Source organism: Mastigoproctus giganteus, chromosome 5 (genome assembly GCF_048544385.1).
Source record: "Mastigoproctus giganteus isolate SK-2022 chromosome 5, ASM4854438v1, whole genome shotgun sequence".
Taxonomy (NCBI): Eukaryota; Metazoa; Arthropoda; class Arachnida; order Uropygi; family Thelyphonidae; genus Mastigoproctus; species Mastigoproctus giganteus.
This window is the reverse complement of record NC_143579.1, coordinates 203,018,894-203,038,592: the sequence shown is the minus strand read 5'-3', so window position 1 is coordinate 203,038,592 and position 19,699 is coordinate 203,018,894. Positions and strand designations below refer to the sequence as shown.

The 19,699-nt window shown below is 40.1% G+C and overlaps 1 protein-coding gene across 1 annotated transcript in view; it reads right to left on the bottom strand.

Annotated features, from left to right (window-relative positions):
* Positions 1 to 19,699, bottom strand: part of LOC150086017 (uncharacterized) — a 210,007-nt gene that overhangs the window by 71,799 nt on the left and 118,509 nt on the right. Inside the window, exon 7 of the mRNA XM_090374773.1 lies at positions 14,146 to 14,281. Coding sequence (XP_090230899.1) covers positions 14,146 to 14,281 — 136 coding nt within the window. The remainder of the gene's footprint in view (positions 1 to 14,145; positions 14,282 to 19,699) is intronic.

Sequence of the window (19,699 nt, the reverse complement as noted above, 5' to 3'; positions counted from 1 at the left end):
ACCCATGCTGTGTCTTAACTATTACTGCAGTCTTGTGTAGATGATCCTGCAATTCTTTCTTAACCGGTGATTCCATTATTTTCATTATTTTCATTAAATAACTCCTCATGTGTGAATGTAGATACAAATACTCATTCAGTTTATCAGCTACCTGAGCATGATCATCAATAGTCAACCCATCTATATTAAGTGGTCCAATATGATTCATCCCATTCCTTCTAGAGTGTACATAAGTAAAGAATTCCTTGCTGTTTTTCTTTGCATCCTTTGCCAAATATTTCTCATAATCTGCCTTTGCCTGCCTAACCTCCTTTGTGACTTGATTAGACTAGTTTATACCTGCCATAGGCTTCTGTGTTGCCTGATACTTTATATGCATCCCATACATTCTTCTTCTCTGCCACTAGCCTCAATAATTCATCTGACATCCATTTAGGCCTAAACCTTGAACAGTATTTCTTAGTAGTAGGAGTGGTAGTAGTGGAATGTGATGCAAGAAAGCAAGTGTATGAGTTTATGCAGCATCAGCCAAAAAAAAAAAAAAAAAAAAATCACACCATTCCCTCCAAATGCCTGTCCAGTTCCTCCTTAAATTTATTTAACCTATAAACTTCCACAACGACAGATGGAAGTTTGTTCCAGCAATTAACCACCCGGTGGGTAAAGGCAAATTTCCGCACATCTATTCTAGATAACCTCTACATCTGTCTTTTCTTAATTTGAATTTATGCCCCCTTAGGTTTGTAATCTGAACAAGTGAAAGGATCCCATCAGAATTCAGCATGCTCAACCCATTCAAAATACTCATTCAGTTTATTAGCTACCTGAGCTGATAAACTAAGCTCAACCAAACTAAGCACTACCTGAGCTCAACCCATTCAAGGTTCCTATATAGTTGGAATGAAAAGCCTAGTAGCTTCCAAAATTAAGTCGCTGAAGGCTTCCCATTTAGAATTCACTGTTGGTAACATCATCAGTTTATCACACTGTACAGAATTTAAAAACTGTCTGAGACTTGTGTAGTCACCTTTACGAAAGCAAAAGCCCTTCCCTTTAGCCTTGTGGTAGTTACATCTTTAAATAATTCCCACATCAATACATTGTGATCACTGTCACCCAGTGGTTCCTTTATCTGCAGATTCTTAATGCATGAAGAATCACTTCTAATTCGAAGCACTGCAGGATCATTTAGACAAGACTTCAGTTATAGCTCGGACACAGCATGGTTTTGTTAAGGGGAAGTCTTGCCTGACCAATTTGATTGGATACTATGATGCAGTCACAAAGGAACTGGATGCAGGGAATAACTTTGATATTATATACTTGGATCTTAGAAAGGCTTTTGATACTGTTGCACATGGAAGACTGCTGCACAAATTGGAGCAGTGTAACATTGGAGGCAAATTGCTGCTGTGGATAAAGGGGTGGCTGAGGGGGAGAAGACAGAGAGTGGTAATCAATGGACACTGCTCATCGTGGACTAATGTTATTAGTGGAGTCCCTCAGGGCTCAGTGTTGGGTCCATTATTGTTTTCTGTATTCATAAATGATATTGATGATGGTATATCAAGCTTAATGTCGAAGTTTGCAGACGATACAAAGGTAGGCAGGGTTGTCAAGGACACTACTGACACTATGCTGCTGCAACAGGATCTGGAAAGGTTGAGCAGATGGGCTGAGAGGTGGCAAATGAAGTTTAACATTGACAAATGTAAAGTACTACACATGGGAAACAGCAACCCCAGAGCAACGTATCAACTCTGTGGTATTACACTGACAGTGGTAGAGAATGAAAGGGACCTGGGGGTGGTTGTGCAGGCAGATATGAAGTTCTCTGAGCAGTGCAGATGGGCTGCAAGAGTAGCTCATGGTGTATTGTCAATGATATATAGGAATTTTTCTAGCAGGGATAAGGAGGTGATTATTCCCTTGTATAAGGCAATGGTCAGGCCACACCTAGAGTACTGTATACAGGCCTGGAGGCCTCATTTCAAGAAGGATGTAGAGCTGCTGGAACGAGTACAGAGAAGGGCAACAAGATTAGTGAATGGAACAAAGGGGTGCTCTTACGAAGAAAGGCTTAAGATTTGCAAATTACAGTGTCTGGAGACTAGGCACCAGCGAGGTGATCTGATAGAGGTGTATAAAGCATTGAATGGTTTGAGCATGCTCAATGCTGATGGGATTCTTCCTCTCGCTAAGAATAATCACCTGAGAGGGCATAAATTCAAATTGAGGAAAGACAGATGTAGGATAGACGTGCGGAAATTTGCCTTTAGCCAGCGAGTGGTTGGTTGGTGGAACAGACTTCCATCCCTTGTCGTGGAAGTTGATAGCCTAAATAAGTTTAAGGCTCAGCTGGACAGGTATTTTGAACGAACAGAGGGGTGAAGTGGGAGTGGTTTTTTTTTTTTTTTTTTTTCTTTTGGCTGATGCTGCATAAGCTTGCTTTCTTGCATCAAATGCCTCTACTAATGCTAATAATCAGATCAAGAGTATTACTCCCTCTGGTTGCCTCTCGAACGTGTTGCTGTAGAAAACAGCCATCCACAAAAGTCTTGTTAGTGTGCGAGTGACCAACCCACAAGTTCCAGTCAATATCTGGAAAGTTAAAATCTTCAATTATAAGACATTCTGATTTACTAGCCCACTCTATTTCTCTGCACAACTGCTCATTACACTCATCAGATTCATTAGGCCTATAACACACACCTACTCTCATTTTTCCTTTCCTAGTGCTTATTTCACACCAAACAGACTCAACACTGCATTGTCCACCAACATCAATTGGATGCACTTCCTTAGATTTTGTGTTTCTTAACTAACAGCATAACCCACTTCTCCCTTCCTATCGTGTCTGTCCTTCCTATACACATTGTATTGCCCAAATTCCAACTCTGCACTGCCTATATACGATAGACACGATAGTGGTATGCCGTACTAGATAGCGTTAGTTGAACTTCGTTAGCAGTTAAATTGTACGTTTAAATAAATACATATAACGACTTAGATTACAAACGTAATATAATTAATTATATTTAACATAATTAATAACATAATTAATTATAATTAATTAATAAATTAATAGAATCATGACTCAGACCAGAGCAGCAAAGCAAAAGGCTCAAGCTAATGGAAGTGCTGTGGCTCAGAGCAGAACTGAGGGGGGCAGTTGTCCTCTGACTCACAGCCTTATAAAATGCACTGTTTGCTTGATGTTTGCAGAGCAATTGGGTACGGGACATGATACTGCCAAGGGGGATGTCTTTGTGTGTGCGCGATGCAAGGAGTGTATCGATATCAGGCAACAACTCGGCGTTCTTGTGGGCCTATATGAGAGCTTGAAGGACAGGGTGGATGCCCTCGAAGAAACTAAATTGAGGGGCCCATCAAGCTCTCAGCTGCCCACATCAACGCCAGAGCTTGCACTTGGGCATCGCGTGACACAGAGACAACCCCCAAGGCAGAATGCGCTGGTCCCGAAGGAACTAGTAGTTGTTGGTGACTTTATTGTCAGGGAAACGGGGAACATGCTTTGTAAAAAAGATAGGTGGAACAGGACCAGGGTATGTCTGCCAGGGGCAAAGGTTGATGACGTTGTAGAGCGAATATCATCTTTTAAGGGCACAAAAGGTGATATAGTTGTACACGTTGGCACTAACGATATTAAGAGTAGGAGACCGGCAGAATTACTTAACAAGTACAGTTCACTGTTGAACAAAAGCCGAGAATTAGGGTTGAATTTGAAAGTGTCTGCAATTCTGCCCAGACACGATAGGAGGGAGTATATGATGAGAGCCTTGTCGATCAATTCGGCCCTGGAAAGATTGTGCAAGGCTCAAGGGGTAGAATTTTTTTCAGCCTGGACTGTACTTGTTAACAGGAGAGATTGCTTCGACAGGGATGGGATACACTTAAATAGAAAGGGTGCAAGAATATTTGCTGATGCTATCGAGGCAGTGTTAGGTGGGTCGGAAAACTGCTAGCTTGGGGGGAGACAAAGACCAATAGATTGACAGTAGCCACTGGCAGAGGTGAAAGAGATTCTTGCACTGCTTCTATTAGAATGAGCAGAAGCCTGAAAAACAAGATGCATGGTATTTCAGAGACTGCTGGGAGCCATTGCGGTACAAGTAAACACATGGGTTGTGTTAGGGTAGCTAAGAATAGAAACAGGTGCAGGTATACTTGCGTGTACACCAATGCTAGGAGTTTAGTAAATAAATTTGATGAATTTGAGGTATTGCTCAAAACATCAAAGGCAGATATTGTTGGGATATCAGAGACGTGGTGTCACACAGATATAAGGGATGCAGAACTGCAATTTGGGGAGTACAACATCTACAGAAAGGATAGACAGGATAGGAAGGGGGGAGGGGTTATGCTATTAGTTAAGAAACACATAAAAACCAAGGAAGTGAAGCCAGTCGACATCGCTGGACAGTGCAGTGTTGAGTCAGTTTGGTGTGACATAAGCATTGGGAGATCAAAATTGAGAGTAGGAGTGTGCTATAGGCCTAATGACTCTGATGAGTATAATAAGAAACTGTACAAGGTAATAGAGTGGGCCAGTAAATCAGAGAGTCTTATAATGGGGGATTTTAATTTCCCAGATATTGACTGGAATTTGGGGGCTGGTTACTCACACACTAGCAGGGCTTTTGTGGATTTATTGGATGACTGTTTTCTACATCAGCATGTTCGGGAGGCAACTAGAGGGAGTAATACTCTTAATTTGATTATCAGCAGTGATTCTTCATGCATTAAGAATCTGCAGATAAATGAACCACTAGGTGGCAGTGATCACAGTGTGCTGAAGTGGGATTTACTGAAAGAGGTAACTACCATTAGGGGTAAAGGGAAGGGTTATTGCTTCCGTAAAGGCGACTACGATGGACTGAGACAGTATTTAAATTCTATACAGTGGGTCCAACTGATGATGTTACCAACAGCAAATGCAAAATGGGAAGCATTCAAAGAACTTATCTTGGAAGCTACTAGGCTTTACATACCAACTAAGAAATATTGTTCAAGGTTTAGGCCAAAATGGATGTCAGATGAACTAATGAGGCATATGGCAGAGAAGAAAAATGCATGGGATACTTACAAATTAACACATGACACAGAAGCCTATGATAGATACAAGTTGATATGCAACCAGGTTACAAAGGAGGTTAGGCAGGCGAAGGCAGATTACGAGAAATCCTTGGCAAGGGATGCAAAGAGTTCTTTACTTATGTAAACACTAGAAGGAAGGGGATGAATCAGATTGGTCCACTTGATATTGATGGGTCAACTGTTGATTATTCTGCTCAGGTAGCTAACAAACTAAATGAATATTTTGCATCGACATGTATTCAACAGAGGTGTATTCAACTCTAGCAGTAAGCTACAGAATCTTGAAATAACTGGGAGTAAAGTGGAGGAGAAACTGTTGAAGATAAACACAAGAAAGGCACCCGGGGTGGATGGGATCTATCCAGTTATATTAAAGGAGGCAGCAAAGGAGGTAAGCAAACCCTTAGCCATAATTATGAGAGCTTCCTTGGACTCAGGGGAGGTACCCATAGACTGGAAATGTGCAAATGTGACCCCAATTCACAAAGGAGGATCAAAGGCTGACACAAGTAATTATAGACCTGTGAGCTTAACTTCTGTTCCCGGAAAATTAATGGAGGCACTGGTTAAAGAAGCACTGCAGGATCATTTAGACAAGACTTCAGTTATAGCTCAGACACAGCATGGTTTTGTTAAGGGGAAGTCTTGCCTGACCAACTTGTTTGGATACTATGATGCAGTCACAAAAGAACTGGATGCAGGGAATAACTTTGATATTATATACTTGGATCTTAGAAAGGCTTTTGATACTGTTGCACATGGAAGACTGCTGCACAAATTGGAGCAGTGTGGCATTGGAGGCAAATTGCTGCTATGGATAAAGGGGTGGTTGAGGGGGAGAAGACAGAGAGTGGTAATCAATGGACACTGCTCATCGTGGACTAATGTTATTAGTGGAGTCCCTCAGGGCTCAGTGTTGGGTCCATTATTGTTTTCTGTATTTATAAATGATATTGATGATGGTATATCAAGCTTAATGTCCAAGTTTGCAGATGATACAAAGGTTGGAAGGGTTGTCAAGGACACTACTGACACTATGCTGCTGCAACAGGATCTGGAAATTTTGAGCAGATGGGCTGAGAGGTGGCAAATGAAGTTTAACATTGACAAATGTAAAGTACTACACATGGGAAACAGCAACCCCAGAGCAACGTATCAACTCTGTGGTACTACACTGACAGTGGTAGAGAATGAAAGGGACTTGGGGGTGATTGTGCAGGCAGATATGAAGTTCTCTGAGCAGTGCAGACGGGCTGCAAGAGTAGCTCATGGAGTATTGTCAATGATATACAGGAATTTTTCCAGCAGGGATAAGGAGGTGATTATTCCATTGTATAAGGCAATGGTCAGGCCACACCTAGAGTACTGTATACAGGTCTGGAGGCCTCATTTCAAGAAGGATGTAGAGCTGCTGGAACGAGTACAGAGAAGGGCAACAAGATTAGTGAAGGGAACAAAGGGGTGCTCTTACGAAGAAAGGCTTAAGTTTTGCAAATTACAGTGTCTGGAGACTAGGCACCAGCGAGGTGATCTGATAGAGGTGTATAAAGCCTTGAATGGTTTAAGCATGCTCAATGCTGATGGGATTCTTCCTCTAGCTCAGAAAATTCACCTGAGAGGGCATAAATTCAAATTGAAGAAAGACAGATGTAGGATAGACGTGTGGAAATTTGCCTTTAGCCAGTGGGTGGTTGGTTGGTGGAACAGACTGCCATCCCTTGTGGTGGAGGTTGATAGCCTAAATAAGTTTAAGGCTCAGCTGGACAGGTATTTTGAACGAACAGAGGGGTGAAGTGGAAGTGGGTTTTTTTTTTTTTTTTTTTTTTTTTTGGCTGATGCTGCATAAGCTTGCTTTCTTGCATCAAATGCCTCTACTAATGCTAATGCTATATCTGTGTGACACCACTCTCTGATATCCCAATAATATCTGCCTTTGATGTCTTGACTAGCACTTTAAGCTCATCAAATTTATTAACTATACTCCTAGCATCGGGGTCCATTTGTTGTTTTCTGTATTTACTGGTGCAAGTATACATGCACCCGTTCCTGCTCCTAGCCACCCTAACACAGCCCATGTATTTACTTGTTCCACTATGACTGCCAGCAGTCCTGGAAATCTCCAGTACCTTGTTTTCCAGTCTGCTGCCCATTCTAATAGAAGCAGTGCAAGAATCACTTTTGCCTCTGCATGCGGCCACTGTTAACCTTTAATCTATGTATCCCCCCATGCTAGCAGTTTTCTGACCCACCTAACACTGCCTCAATAGCATCAGCAAATATTCTTGCACCTTTTCTATTTAAGTGTACCCCATCCCTGTAGAAGCAGTCTCTCCTGTCAACAAGCACAGACCAGGTTGAAAAAAATTCTACCCCCTTGAGCCTTGCACAATCTCTCCAGGGCCGAAATGATTGACAAGGCTCTCATCATATACTTTCTCCTATCGTGTCTGGGCAGAATTGCAGACACTTTCACGTTCAACCCTAACTCGTGACTTTTTTTCAAGATTGACCTGTACTTGTTGAGTAAATCTGCAGATCTCATACTCTTAATGTCATTAGTTCCAACGTGTACAATAATATCACCTTTTGTGCCCTGAAAATATGATATCTGCTCTACAATGTCATCAACCTTTACCCCTGGCAGACATACCCTGGTCCTGTTCCACCTATCCTTCTTACATAGTATAATCCCAATCTCCCTAAAAATAGTCACCAACAATAACTAGTTCCTTTGGGACCAACGCATTCTGCCTTGGAGATTGCCTCTGTGTTGTCTGATGCACAGGAGTGAGCTCTGTCGTTGAGCTGGGCAACTGAGAGCCTGATGTGCCCCTCATCTTAATTTCTTCGAGAGCATTTACCCTACACCTAAACTCTCATAGACGCCCATCAGAACGCTGAGTTAGCGCCTAATTTCTTGACACTCCAGACACAAAGGCATCCTCCTTGACTAGATCATGTCCTGTTTTAGAAAGGTCGGCAAACATTTCACATTTCGCACATTTTTTGAGACTGTAATGCATTGGGGAATCGCCCCCTTTCGTTTCTCCCCCAAGCCACAGTGCTCTCGCTAGTCTGTGATCTTTGCTTCAGAGCTCTAGTCTGGGTCATGATTTCTGTTTAAATACAATTTAATTAACAATTAAATTTAATAAAATTAATAATATTTTTGATTAACTGATAATACTATAATAAGCTAACAGATTCCTAATACAGTGCTTCATATTACGCTATCTAGTTAACTGTATACCTTATGCTATCAGTTCGAGATATATATACGTTAAGCTATTTCTTATCGACTACAATATGGCGGCTAGTTCAACAATATTGGCGCCAACACCGGGAGTCGTAACTTCCAAAAATCACTGGTTAAATTCAAAATAAGAAGCTAACGAACACTACTAAACCTATTTAATATTTCCATAAAACCAAAATAGTATGTTAAATAATGAAGGATACATTAAAAATTAAAAAATACTTATCCCTTTACAGCAGCCAAAAATCCACCGTTCGTACTGTTCTGCGATCCCAGCGCTTATCATACCTTTTTGTAGGAAATTTCTTCACCCGACGCTCACATCAAATTTATCCGATTAATATATAATATAAAAAATTTAAGTTTGTAATGCAATAATATCCATATTAAAAGAGTGTTAATTTATACGGTTTTTTATAAAACTAATCTTGTATTCAATTCCCAATGTCTACTTACTGCTACCAAGGAAGAGCAAAGCGTAGCTGATGTACATCAATCTACCCCAAACTAAACCCATCAGCAACGACAGACTAGAAACAGAAGACAATTGTCAAACTATATTAAAAATATTTTAGAATAGACTTCTTTATAGGTGACTAGGTTATTTCAGTTATGAGCCGTGCTCACAAGAAGTAAAGTGAAAAATTTAACAATATCCACTCTCTTATAATTTAAAATTAGTGCACCGCGACAAGATTATTTTTGTAAACCAATGTAATCGCACTATCCACAAATGCGCATAAAGGTCCATGAATCCGAAATGGTGTTTCAAAAAAAAATTAAATTACAGTTTAATTTAAACTGTAATTCTATAAATGTATGGAGACCAGACACCATTTCAAAACCAGACACCAGATAAAAATGAACATCAGAATACATGCATTAACCAGCAAATGATATCTACTTTTGGTCTCCAGAACAACTTACTTCCATAAGTATTTCCTAAAAATATAACCTACAGAAGCAGGGAAAAAAAAGTTTTTGCTCTATATCTGTGGTACTTTTTTGTAGAATTTCCATAGAAAAGTAGAAGGTGCATTAAAAAAATTAAGGTGGACATTATGCTCTATCAAAAATGTCAAGAGCCATACCATGAATCACTAAATTAACCATTTACACAGCATGGCATGTAAAACGTTTTGCACTTTTGGTCTTGCTTTTTCATGCATTGAATTCTCATATTATCATCATCATCAGCCATTTTCAATCCACTGCAGGATGAAGGCCTCTCCAGCAACTTTCCAATTCCTTCTGTTTTGCGCAATGGCCATCCATTTATTACCCATGAACTTGTGAATTTAATCTGTTCATCTCCATTGTTGTCTTCCGGATTTTCTTTTAGCCCCTCTTGGGTACCATTGTTATTTTCTTATCCATCTGTCATCATGTCTTCGAGCTGTGTCCTGCCCAAGTCCATTTCAGTTCTTTAGTTTTGATAAGAATGTCCTTTATTTGTGTTTGCTGCCTAATCCATATTTGGATTAGGCAGCAAATACAATGTTTCTCTTCTCATCTAATTCTGCTTCCTAATATAATTCATTCCTAGTTTTCAGCTTCTCTTCCATTCTTTTGGTGAGTGCCCAAGTTTCACTTCCATAAGTCATGGTGGGGAGTATACATTGGTTCATTATTTTACATTTCAGACAAAATGGGATATTGCTCCTCAGTATGTAACTATATTTTCTGAACGCTATTCATCCGAAATTTATTCTTCACTTGACTTCCAGCCATTTATCATTATTACAGCTAATGACTTGTCCCAGATAAATATATGAATCCACCTTTTCAATTACTGCTCCTTCAATGATTATATCCTTTGCTGTGGCATACTTCTTCATCAAGTATGCCACAGAAAGTTTGATTACTTTTGTTTTAGCCATATTCATCTTTATTCCGAAATCCTTACTAACTCTGCATAACTGATTAAGGTTTTCCTCTAATTCTTTGGGATCATGGCTTATGATCGCAATGTCATATGCAAATCGTAAAATGGTTTAGTTACTCTCCATTCACATTGACTCCTTTCTGCGACCAGTCTAATCTCCTGAAAGCTTCTTCAAGAGGAGTAGTAAACAACTTTGGAAATATTGTGTCTCCTTGTCAAACTCCTTTCTCAATTTTAAATTTGCTACTGTCTTTGTCTAGTCTGATAAAGGAGGTAATCATAATATATGGGGTATCTGTGCCTTGTCTTTCGAGTGCCCGAAACATTGCTTTATGCTGTATAGAGGATGGCATTTGTGGATTCATAATCCACAAATGCCAGGCATAATGACATTTTATATTCATTTGCTTTCTCCATTAGCTGAGATATTACATGAAGGTGATCCATAGTTGAGAATTCTGTCCTAAAGCCAGCTCGCTCTTTCGGTTGATTCTCGTCAAGTATTCTTTCTAATCTTTTAGTAATGACACTGTAATTGGTCTATAATTTCCAATTTCTGATTTGTCTCCTTTCTTATGCAGAAAAATTATGATTGAATTATTCCACTCCTTAGACATCATGTCTTTCCTAATGTATTTTGTGAAGAGTCTTGTCAGTTTCTGTGTCATGTCTCTTCCTCCCAATTTTAACAACTCTAAAGTAATTTCATCTTCACATGGGACTTTCTGATCCTTCATTATCTTCAATGCATGTTCTACCTAATCAGGAAGGACATCGGGTTATGTTGTATGCAGTGCTAATTTGTGATCCACCTTTCCCACTTCTTGCATCATTTCCTTGCTCCTTATATAATTCTTTATAGTAGTACAGTCAGTCCTCGTATAACACGTGTTTACACTACACAAATTCGATCATACATGATTTATAAATAGGGGAACGATATCTTATATAACACGAACCGAATTCGCTTATGCGCGATTCGCCTTTGTGTTTACAAGAAATGGCAGCCGAACACAGAATCACCCCAACCGAACGCAACACGATAGGAATGAAGAGAAGATTCTGAAAATGTATTTGTTTTTTATATCAGTGAAGGGGAAACACATTTCACCATAATAACGTAAAAACCAACACAATTCCAGCTATCGGTATAAGCGCAAATGCAATGAGATCGAGTTTACTACCAGTTTATAACAGATTCCACTAGCAGAAACCCAACTGGAAATTGTTTTTATTGTCTTATGGTAGTAACCCCTAGAAATGTGCTTTAGTAAAATGTGAGGTGTTAATCTCTGCCTTTACGATGTTGTTTATTCAGTTGCTACACGCACGCAGCTTTGTTTATGCGTATCAAGCGTGCCTCCTCCTTTTGTAATTGTGCTTTATTTCCTAAATATGAGTAAAATACTTAAAAGGTGTGAAAAGGAGGCATCCTGGGGAAGACACTGCAGATTCAAAGAGAAAAAGAAAAGCAATATCGATAAACAGAGGCGGACTGGGTCAAAAATTCTTACCCGGAAAAATTTATAGTGGCCTCATACTATGGTTTATGGCCAAAATCACACCGGCCTCCGGCCCACCAGGGTTTCACCGGTAAGGCTTATGGCCAGTCCGCCTCTGAAAAAAATATGAAATTGTGAAACGCTTTGAGCGAAATGAAAGACCATGTGATATTGCACGTGCTACAGCCCTAAATGAGGCAACGCCGAGAATTACAAAGAATGCAGAGAAAATAAAAATAACTTTCATAGCAGGAACAAATCAAAGTGTAATTAAATCCATTAGATTAAGACACAAAGAATTGGAAGAGATGGAGCAGCTGTCATCTGTCTGGATAGAAAATCAAACAAAAAAACAAGTCTGCTTACGATAGAAGCAAAAGCATTAGCAATATTTTATTACGTAATAGTCATAATAAAATACTTAAGTATTTTATTACGATTATTTATTGTGTTTGGTAATGTTTTGGTTACAAATGTGTGTTCAATCTTGGGTGGTCGGCACCTAACCCTATTTTTCCCATAGGGCCTGTTGTTTGTATTGCACGATTTTGCATTGCACGAGGGTTTCTAGGAACACAACTATCGTGCTATACGAGGGCCGACTGTATTCTGCTATTTGAATTATGCCTTCTCTGCTATTTATAAGAACACTATCAGTATCCTTCAGTTTCAGTATCATTTGCGTTTCTGTATTACTCATGACTGCTGATTTAAGTCCTTTGTTTTCCCTTAATGCTTGTTCTACTTTTCTTGTGTTAAATCTTCTTATGTCCTCTCTGAGTCTCTTTCTAATGGCTTTGCATAACTCAGTATACTCAATTTTGTCCCTGTCAGTGTTTATCTTGCTCTTCATTTGTCATCTTCGGTTCATCAGGACAAGTGTTTCTTGACTATTTTTTTTTCCTTTGGATTTGTTTTTACCTATAGGTTTCTCAGGCTTTATCACTTTCAGAAAATTATCGTATTCCTTGTTGATATCTTGGTCCTGAAATGTCTTCAGAAGTTCAAACTTGTTCTTAAGTTTCAGTACATACTGCTTTTTCTCATCTTCTGTTATTTCAAAAACCTTTGTATTATTTATTCAAGTCAGTTTTTTCCTTTCTTTTCTTTTCTTAAATCTATGTGTGCATCTTACCATTCTGTAATTACTTCCAACATTTACCTTGTTCAGGACAGAAACATCATTCACAATACGTCTTCTGTTAGTGAGGATGAAGTCGATTTCATATAGAATTCACCAAATCATTGTACTCACCAAATGATCATAGCCACCAATTGTCACATACAGCAAAATGTCATGCACCAAATTATCGCACACACTGAACTGTCACATACAATGAATTGTCATGAACCAAATTGATGTGGACTTCTGTTAATTGTTAGCCCACTTTCATATGGGGATTTTTACTTAAATGTGAAGTAAGACTTTCTGTCTTCATTTGTAAATTAAAAAATTAAGCATTTTTTCATTTACAAATGAAGCATTATAAATGAAAAAATGTTTCACCACGTTTAACGGTATTGAATTAAATAATGGAATGGAATAATATTGAAGCTTGAAGTTTTGCCAAAAAAAGAATCGGTTCATTTTTAAAAAAATTAATAGCATCATCATTATTAAATAATATGTTTTAAGGTGTTGTAAGTGAAAGTATTAAACTCAATTTATCAAACAAATGAATGAAAAGCAGATTAAATGAAGAGAAAAAAGCTTTTTGATTCAATCTGATTTGAATGACAAGAATTTTCATTCACTCTGCTTTGAATGGATGATATACTGATCTCTCAAATTGCGGGATTAATGTGCCACTGCCACCACCACCATTACAAGTTTCCTAAATACTACATTACAAATAAGTAATCACTTCTCGTTATCTAGCACTGGGATATGGGGATATGGCACACACACACACATAGTGTGTGCCATATCCCTACTGGAGGAGGGATATTAATCAAATTCCCAAAATTCCTAAACCTAGTCTTTGTGGATAACGTGCATTAAAATACAAAATATGTAATGCAATTTCAAAGTACTCATCGAGAAAACCACTACACCTACATTTGAAGAATGCCAACTATAGCCCCAAATGAAAACTAAAAAAGAAAAAAAAAAAAAAAAAAAAGACCTTAAAGAAACCAGTATGATGAGAATCAAACACAGATCTCTCCATATAAGTTATAAGCAGAGAGGAACACAAATGATTGCTAACATTTAAAAACTACTAAGCTTGTATTTTAAAATGATTATCATCAATAAGTCCTGCTATTATTACACTAACTCATTTTCTCTTCTAAAAGAGTATCTAAAACATTTTGGTTAGGACAAATTTAAATTAAATTAAATATCTTAAGAATTTAAACAGATCTTAAAATCAGTTACCTACCATACTGCACGGTCCCAATGGACACCAAAGGTACCACAGATAATAAAACTCCTGTCAGACGTGGACTTAACCAAAACATAAATGATAAGGATCCTATTATCTGAAGTATACTTCTTGACAACATGGAAATGTTTACCTGAAAAATTCATACAAAATTTTAGCAATTATATGACAAATGCAATTATATAATTTTACTTTAATTTCTCAAATCTGAGTTCAGCTGTTAATTTAATGTAAGGAATAATTCAATAAATAATTTTTAAAAGTGAACTACCTAAAATAAAAAAAGTAACATAATTCATAAGTGAGGAATTATGAAGAATTTACCACCAAGAGGATTTACTTTAGACTCATGCAATTATTGAAGCCTGTGTAGAGAGCAATGGAATTTCACGCGGTACACCACAGCTGTATATAATTTATACACTTGTTACATGAAATCCATTACATAAAGCTGGGGAATAGCCACAAAGAGAAACACAATAGAGAAACACACAATAGAAAAACAGTCAATGCTGTTTATAGAAATCTTGTCTACTTTTAAAAATTTTGGCTATTTTGATAAGTGAATCCACTGTATTATTCAATTACTGTGTATAAAAATTAAATGTAATCAGGAAATGGTAACAGTCATCAATGATCAAAGATGGAATACCATTTGTGAAAATGTCAATATGTTTAACCTAGACTGTTTCTCAAACTTTCAGGTGAAGATAAAAAATATTTTCAGTTGAAACATTTCTTTCTTTCTTTTTTTTTTTTTTTGTTAGTAGTTGGTGCATCATCTTCTGTGGCCATAATGCACCTCCCAAAGTTTTTGCATTTTACTCTGATCTAAGCTCGAGGCAGGATTCAAACCCACAACCTTTGGGTTGGAGCTCGCCAATATGGCTGCCGTTACGAGTAGACACATTTTTACAAGCTCCTGATTTTTGTGTTAAAATATGAGTTTTAAGTGTTTAGTTCGCCAAGAAAAGTGTTCCCATTGAAAGACATTCATCTGAGGATTCCCAAGGCAAGACAACTTTGCAAACTTTTGGAAATTTAGCAAATTACCAGCGTTTTTATCTGTGTCCTTTGTTTGCCAGACTACAATGGTCACCATGTGGCTGGCAGCAGGGCCATAGAGAGGCACCGATTATAAAGCAGAGGCCATGCTGGTAGTGTGCACTTGACTGGGGAGGGTGCCCCAACAGTGTTTTTATCAGGATGAAAGAGAGCTACAACAATTTGTGCTTTTAACTGTCTTAAAACAGCTGAGAAATATGTTTTTAGTGAACTCCCCCCACCATAAACTTTTCATGGTGAGGAACAAACTCTTCTCCAGTGAATTCTATTGTGTTTTTGGCATCACCATCATCTTCAGTAGTCCCAAAGATGCTATAGGGGAACTAATTCCACTGCTCTAGGTGCATTCTAACATTTGTTTGTTTCCCCCCACCTGTGGACAGTGGGGGCCAGCACAAAACCTTGCTGACGGACTGTTCAGCTGCAATTCCACCAACAGACCTGCTACCGGCAACAATCTGCACCGTTTCATGAGCCCTTTCGTGAGAACCCACAAAACCCCGTTAAACCGAATCGGTTCAATAATCCAGATTTTACCCGATATGGCGGGGGAACCTGATAATAACCAGGACACCATGCAGCAAAACCCAAATGATGATCCCATTATCATCGAACACAAGGATGAAGCGGTGGATCCCCACTCTGGGGCTAAGCAAGAGAAAGAATAGGAAGGGAATAGTGCCAAATTCGCAGCGGGAGACATGCTCACACACTGAACCTAAAGAGCCAAAAGAAATACACGTCAACCAGCGAAGTCAAAAAGATGCCAGCAAGGAGGAAACAACCGAATCTGCCTCTGGATCCCACCCTGCCAGAAGGCACCGTACATGAAAAATCAATGTTCCTCAAGGCTGCTCTGGAAACACTGTTCAAGGAGCAAACCAACAGGGTGACCACAGAGCTTAGAGCCCAAATCGTCAACTTGTGGAATAAGCTGGACACACTCCTGATAGAAACTTTCCTAGAGAGTGAAAGAGCAACAGCAAAGCTCCAGACTTATATTGATTGTGGGGCGAACAAAATGCCACAGCACATCCCCACATACGCCCAAGCGCTGAGGACCACAACAACAATAGAGCAACAGCCGATTCCTGCTGCCGCCAGCAGGAAGCAGGGGCCCCTATTACAACGCCCACATCTGCTCATCTTAAGGCCAGCCACACCAGAGACTCACCATACAAGCGAAGAGGTAAAAAACTCGGTAATTACTAACCTTGGTAAGAAGATTTTAAAACCACAAGAATAAAATCGATGAGGAAGACTCGCAATGTTGGCGTCATTATTGAAACTGAGATACAGGAAGAGGCGAATAAAATCACTGAAAACCAGAAAGTGCCCTCCCTGGGTCTCCATGCAGAGATCCCCAAGAGAAAGGGACCGAGCATTGTAGTTTATGGCACTGGAAGTGACCTCTGTCCAACCCAACTACAGGACGAAATCTACAGAAGAAACCTGCAGCACAACATTCCAGCCATCGGTGCTAATCACACCTAAATACCAGACAAAGCCCAGAAGCGGTAACGCCACAAACTGGGTGATTGAGTTAGCCCCAAGAGCCTGGAAGATAATCAGCCAACAGACACGGATTTACATCAACTGGGGCAGCCACCACTTTAGAGAGAGCACGTGGCAGTGCCCAAATGCTTCCGGTGTTGCTGATTCGGCCATACCACACATACGTGTGCACAACCACAAACCTCCCCAACTTGTGAGCACTGTGCAGTCATAGGCCAAAACTACAACTCCTGCACTAATAAAACCGCCCAACCAGTGTGCGCAAACTGCAAAGCCTTAAAACTACCAGCAGATCACTCCATTAGAGACAGAAACTGCCCCGTCTACATAAAAGCCAAAAGTGCTCAACGAACAAGAACCGATTATGGGAACTCTTCATAAAAGCAATAATGCAAACACAATGAAATTTTCTCAACATAATGCACAATGGGCTAAAACTGTTGCCGTGCAACTAAAGAATTCGAGCCCATCACCACCAAATATAGAGGATGCGGAAAGGTCAGGAATGACCACTGCATTTCCCAGAGCAATATGGCCTTAGTTGCTAATGCTCCTAAAAACCAAATAACAACAACAACAGCAACTAAAGAAGAAGGCCAATGAAGACAATTTTGATGTCCTCTTTCTCCAGGAGCCTTACACGCACAAGAAAGAGGTGAAAGGCAGACCTGATAGTTCGCAATCCTGACCTCACGGTAACAAAGATAACTCATCTCTGCAATAAATGGACCGCCTGTGCCCAAATCATCTCCCCATTAGGAGAATTCTATGCAATATCAATTATACCGTTGACCTGGTGAAGACATCCTCCCTGCAATACATTACCTGCAAAACATTCTCCATGAGCTCCCCGATGCCAAAGTAATAGTCTTTGCAGATGTTAACTGCAGGTCACCAGCTTAGCACAGTGCAACCCCTGACCGACGTGGTACTATTAACGGCCAGCACCTCGAAGGATTCCTCACCAACAATAGCCTGGCAATATTAAACCAGCCGAACAATCCGCCCCCCCTTCTCAAGCACATTATGGGAAGCAACAATAGATGTAAGATTTGCTACCTGCTCCATTGCTGGACATATATCTTCATGGAAGGTCAGAGAGAATTGGACAACCTCTGACCACAGAGTTATTACATTCCAGATGCACCGTGCCCTTAACAGACAACCTACACCTAGAATAACCGTCAACAGATTCACCGTTGACAAGGCCAACTGGGAACAATTTCAAGAAGCACTGACTGGCTCTGTCCAAACATTTGACTATGCAACTCTTACCCCGGACCAACACCAACGTGCCATTGTAAACATAATTATAGAGGCTGCAAACGCAACCATCAAAAGGAAGAAACCATCCCCAGGCGCGGTCCCCTGGTGGTGCCCGGAGCTTCAGAGACTCCGACACAAGGTAAATACACGCAGGAAAAATTTTCAACGAGCAAGAAGATCCTGGCCGGCAGCAGAGGTGCAGGTCCTCAGGTAGCAATACCGCAAGGTCAGGAATGAATACACTGCCTTGATCAGAACACGGAAGAAACGATCCTGGGAAATGCTAGTTTCAACTACCGGGAACAAGTACCCTTGGGGGGGTTGTATATAAAGTCGCAATGAACAAGCTACCCAAAGGAGAGGTAGTTCCCTCAACTAAAACACCTGCTGGCTTCTATACAAAATCATGACACCAATCAATAGACAATATCCTCAATACCACCTTTTGGCAACTCCCCACAGCTCACTCCCCGGAGCAGCTCCGTCTCTGCGAAGAAAACGCAAACTACAACCCAGTACAACGCAAAGACCCATTCACACTAGCAGACCTCGACTTGGCGACTGCCAAAATACAAAACAAGAAGATGCCTGGTGAAGACTATCTGGAACCAGAGATCATGAAAAAGGCCGTAGAATACATCCCAACAACTATCCTAAATTTGTTCAACCACTGTCTCTCTGCAGGCTACTTCCCTCACGACTGGAGATCTGCACGGATCCGACTGATCTTGAAGAACAAAACAAAATCACGGGAACTTCCGGAGTTGTACAGACCTATAGCATTATTACCAGTACTGAGCAAACTATTTGAACACTTACTCCACAACAGAATAGAAACCCACTACCTAGAAGCAGGGCTACGATCCCCCAAACAATTTGGCTTTTGTAGAGGCTGCTCCACTATAGATGCCTTGGAACATATAATAACCGCAGCTACCAACTGTAACCGCAAATACTTCTTGATGATCTCTGTCGATTTTGCCGGGGCATTTGACTCACTCTGGTGGCCAAGTGTCCTCAGCAGACTCCGGGAGGCAAATATCCCCAATAACCTGTACCACTGTATCAAAACCTACCTATCTGATAGAAGGGTCTCAGTATGTGCTTCCTACACTCAACTTACTCGGCCTATCTTCCGAGGGTGCCCACAAAGTTCAATCCTGAGGCCACTCCTTTGGAATCTGGTGATGGATGGCTTCCTCAATCAGAATCTCAATGGGGCAGATGCACAAGCTTTTGCAGACGACCTCGTCCTGATGCTGGAGGCGGACAGCCAGGCACAACTGGAAGCCACTGCAAACCGGGCAATTGACTCTCTGCAAACGTGGGCGAAACAGAACCACCTAACGATATCACCTCAATACTCCTCAAGAGTTCTCTCAACAGAGAAGGCCACCACAAATCAAAATAGAAGGAACCACGATTAAACTAACTACAAAACTAAAATACCTCGGAATCGTATTGGATAAAAACTTATCCTTTACCCCACACCTCGTCTATCTTCAGAGAAAGATCAGGAACTACTCAGCCCTCGTAGCACACAAAAAGATTGGGGACTAAGGAAAAGGACCCTGTCTCTCTTTTACAAGGCTTTTTTTCATCCCTGCCATCTCATACACTGCAGGGATTTGGTATAACAAAGCAACCAAGGCTGTCAACAAAAGGAAATTAGAATCAATACAGCGTAGCATCTTGCTCACCATCA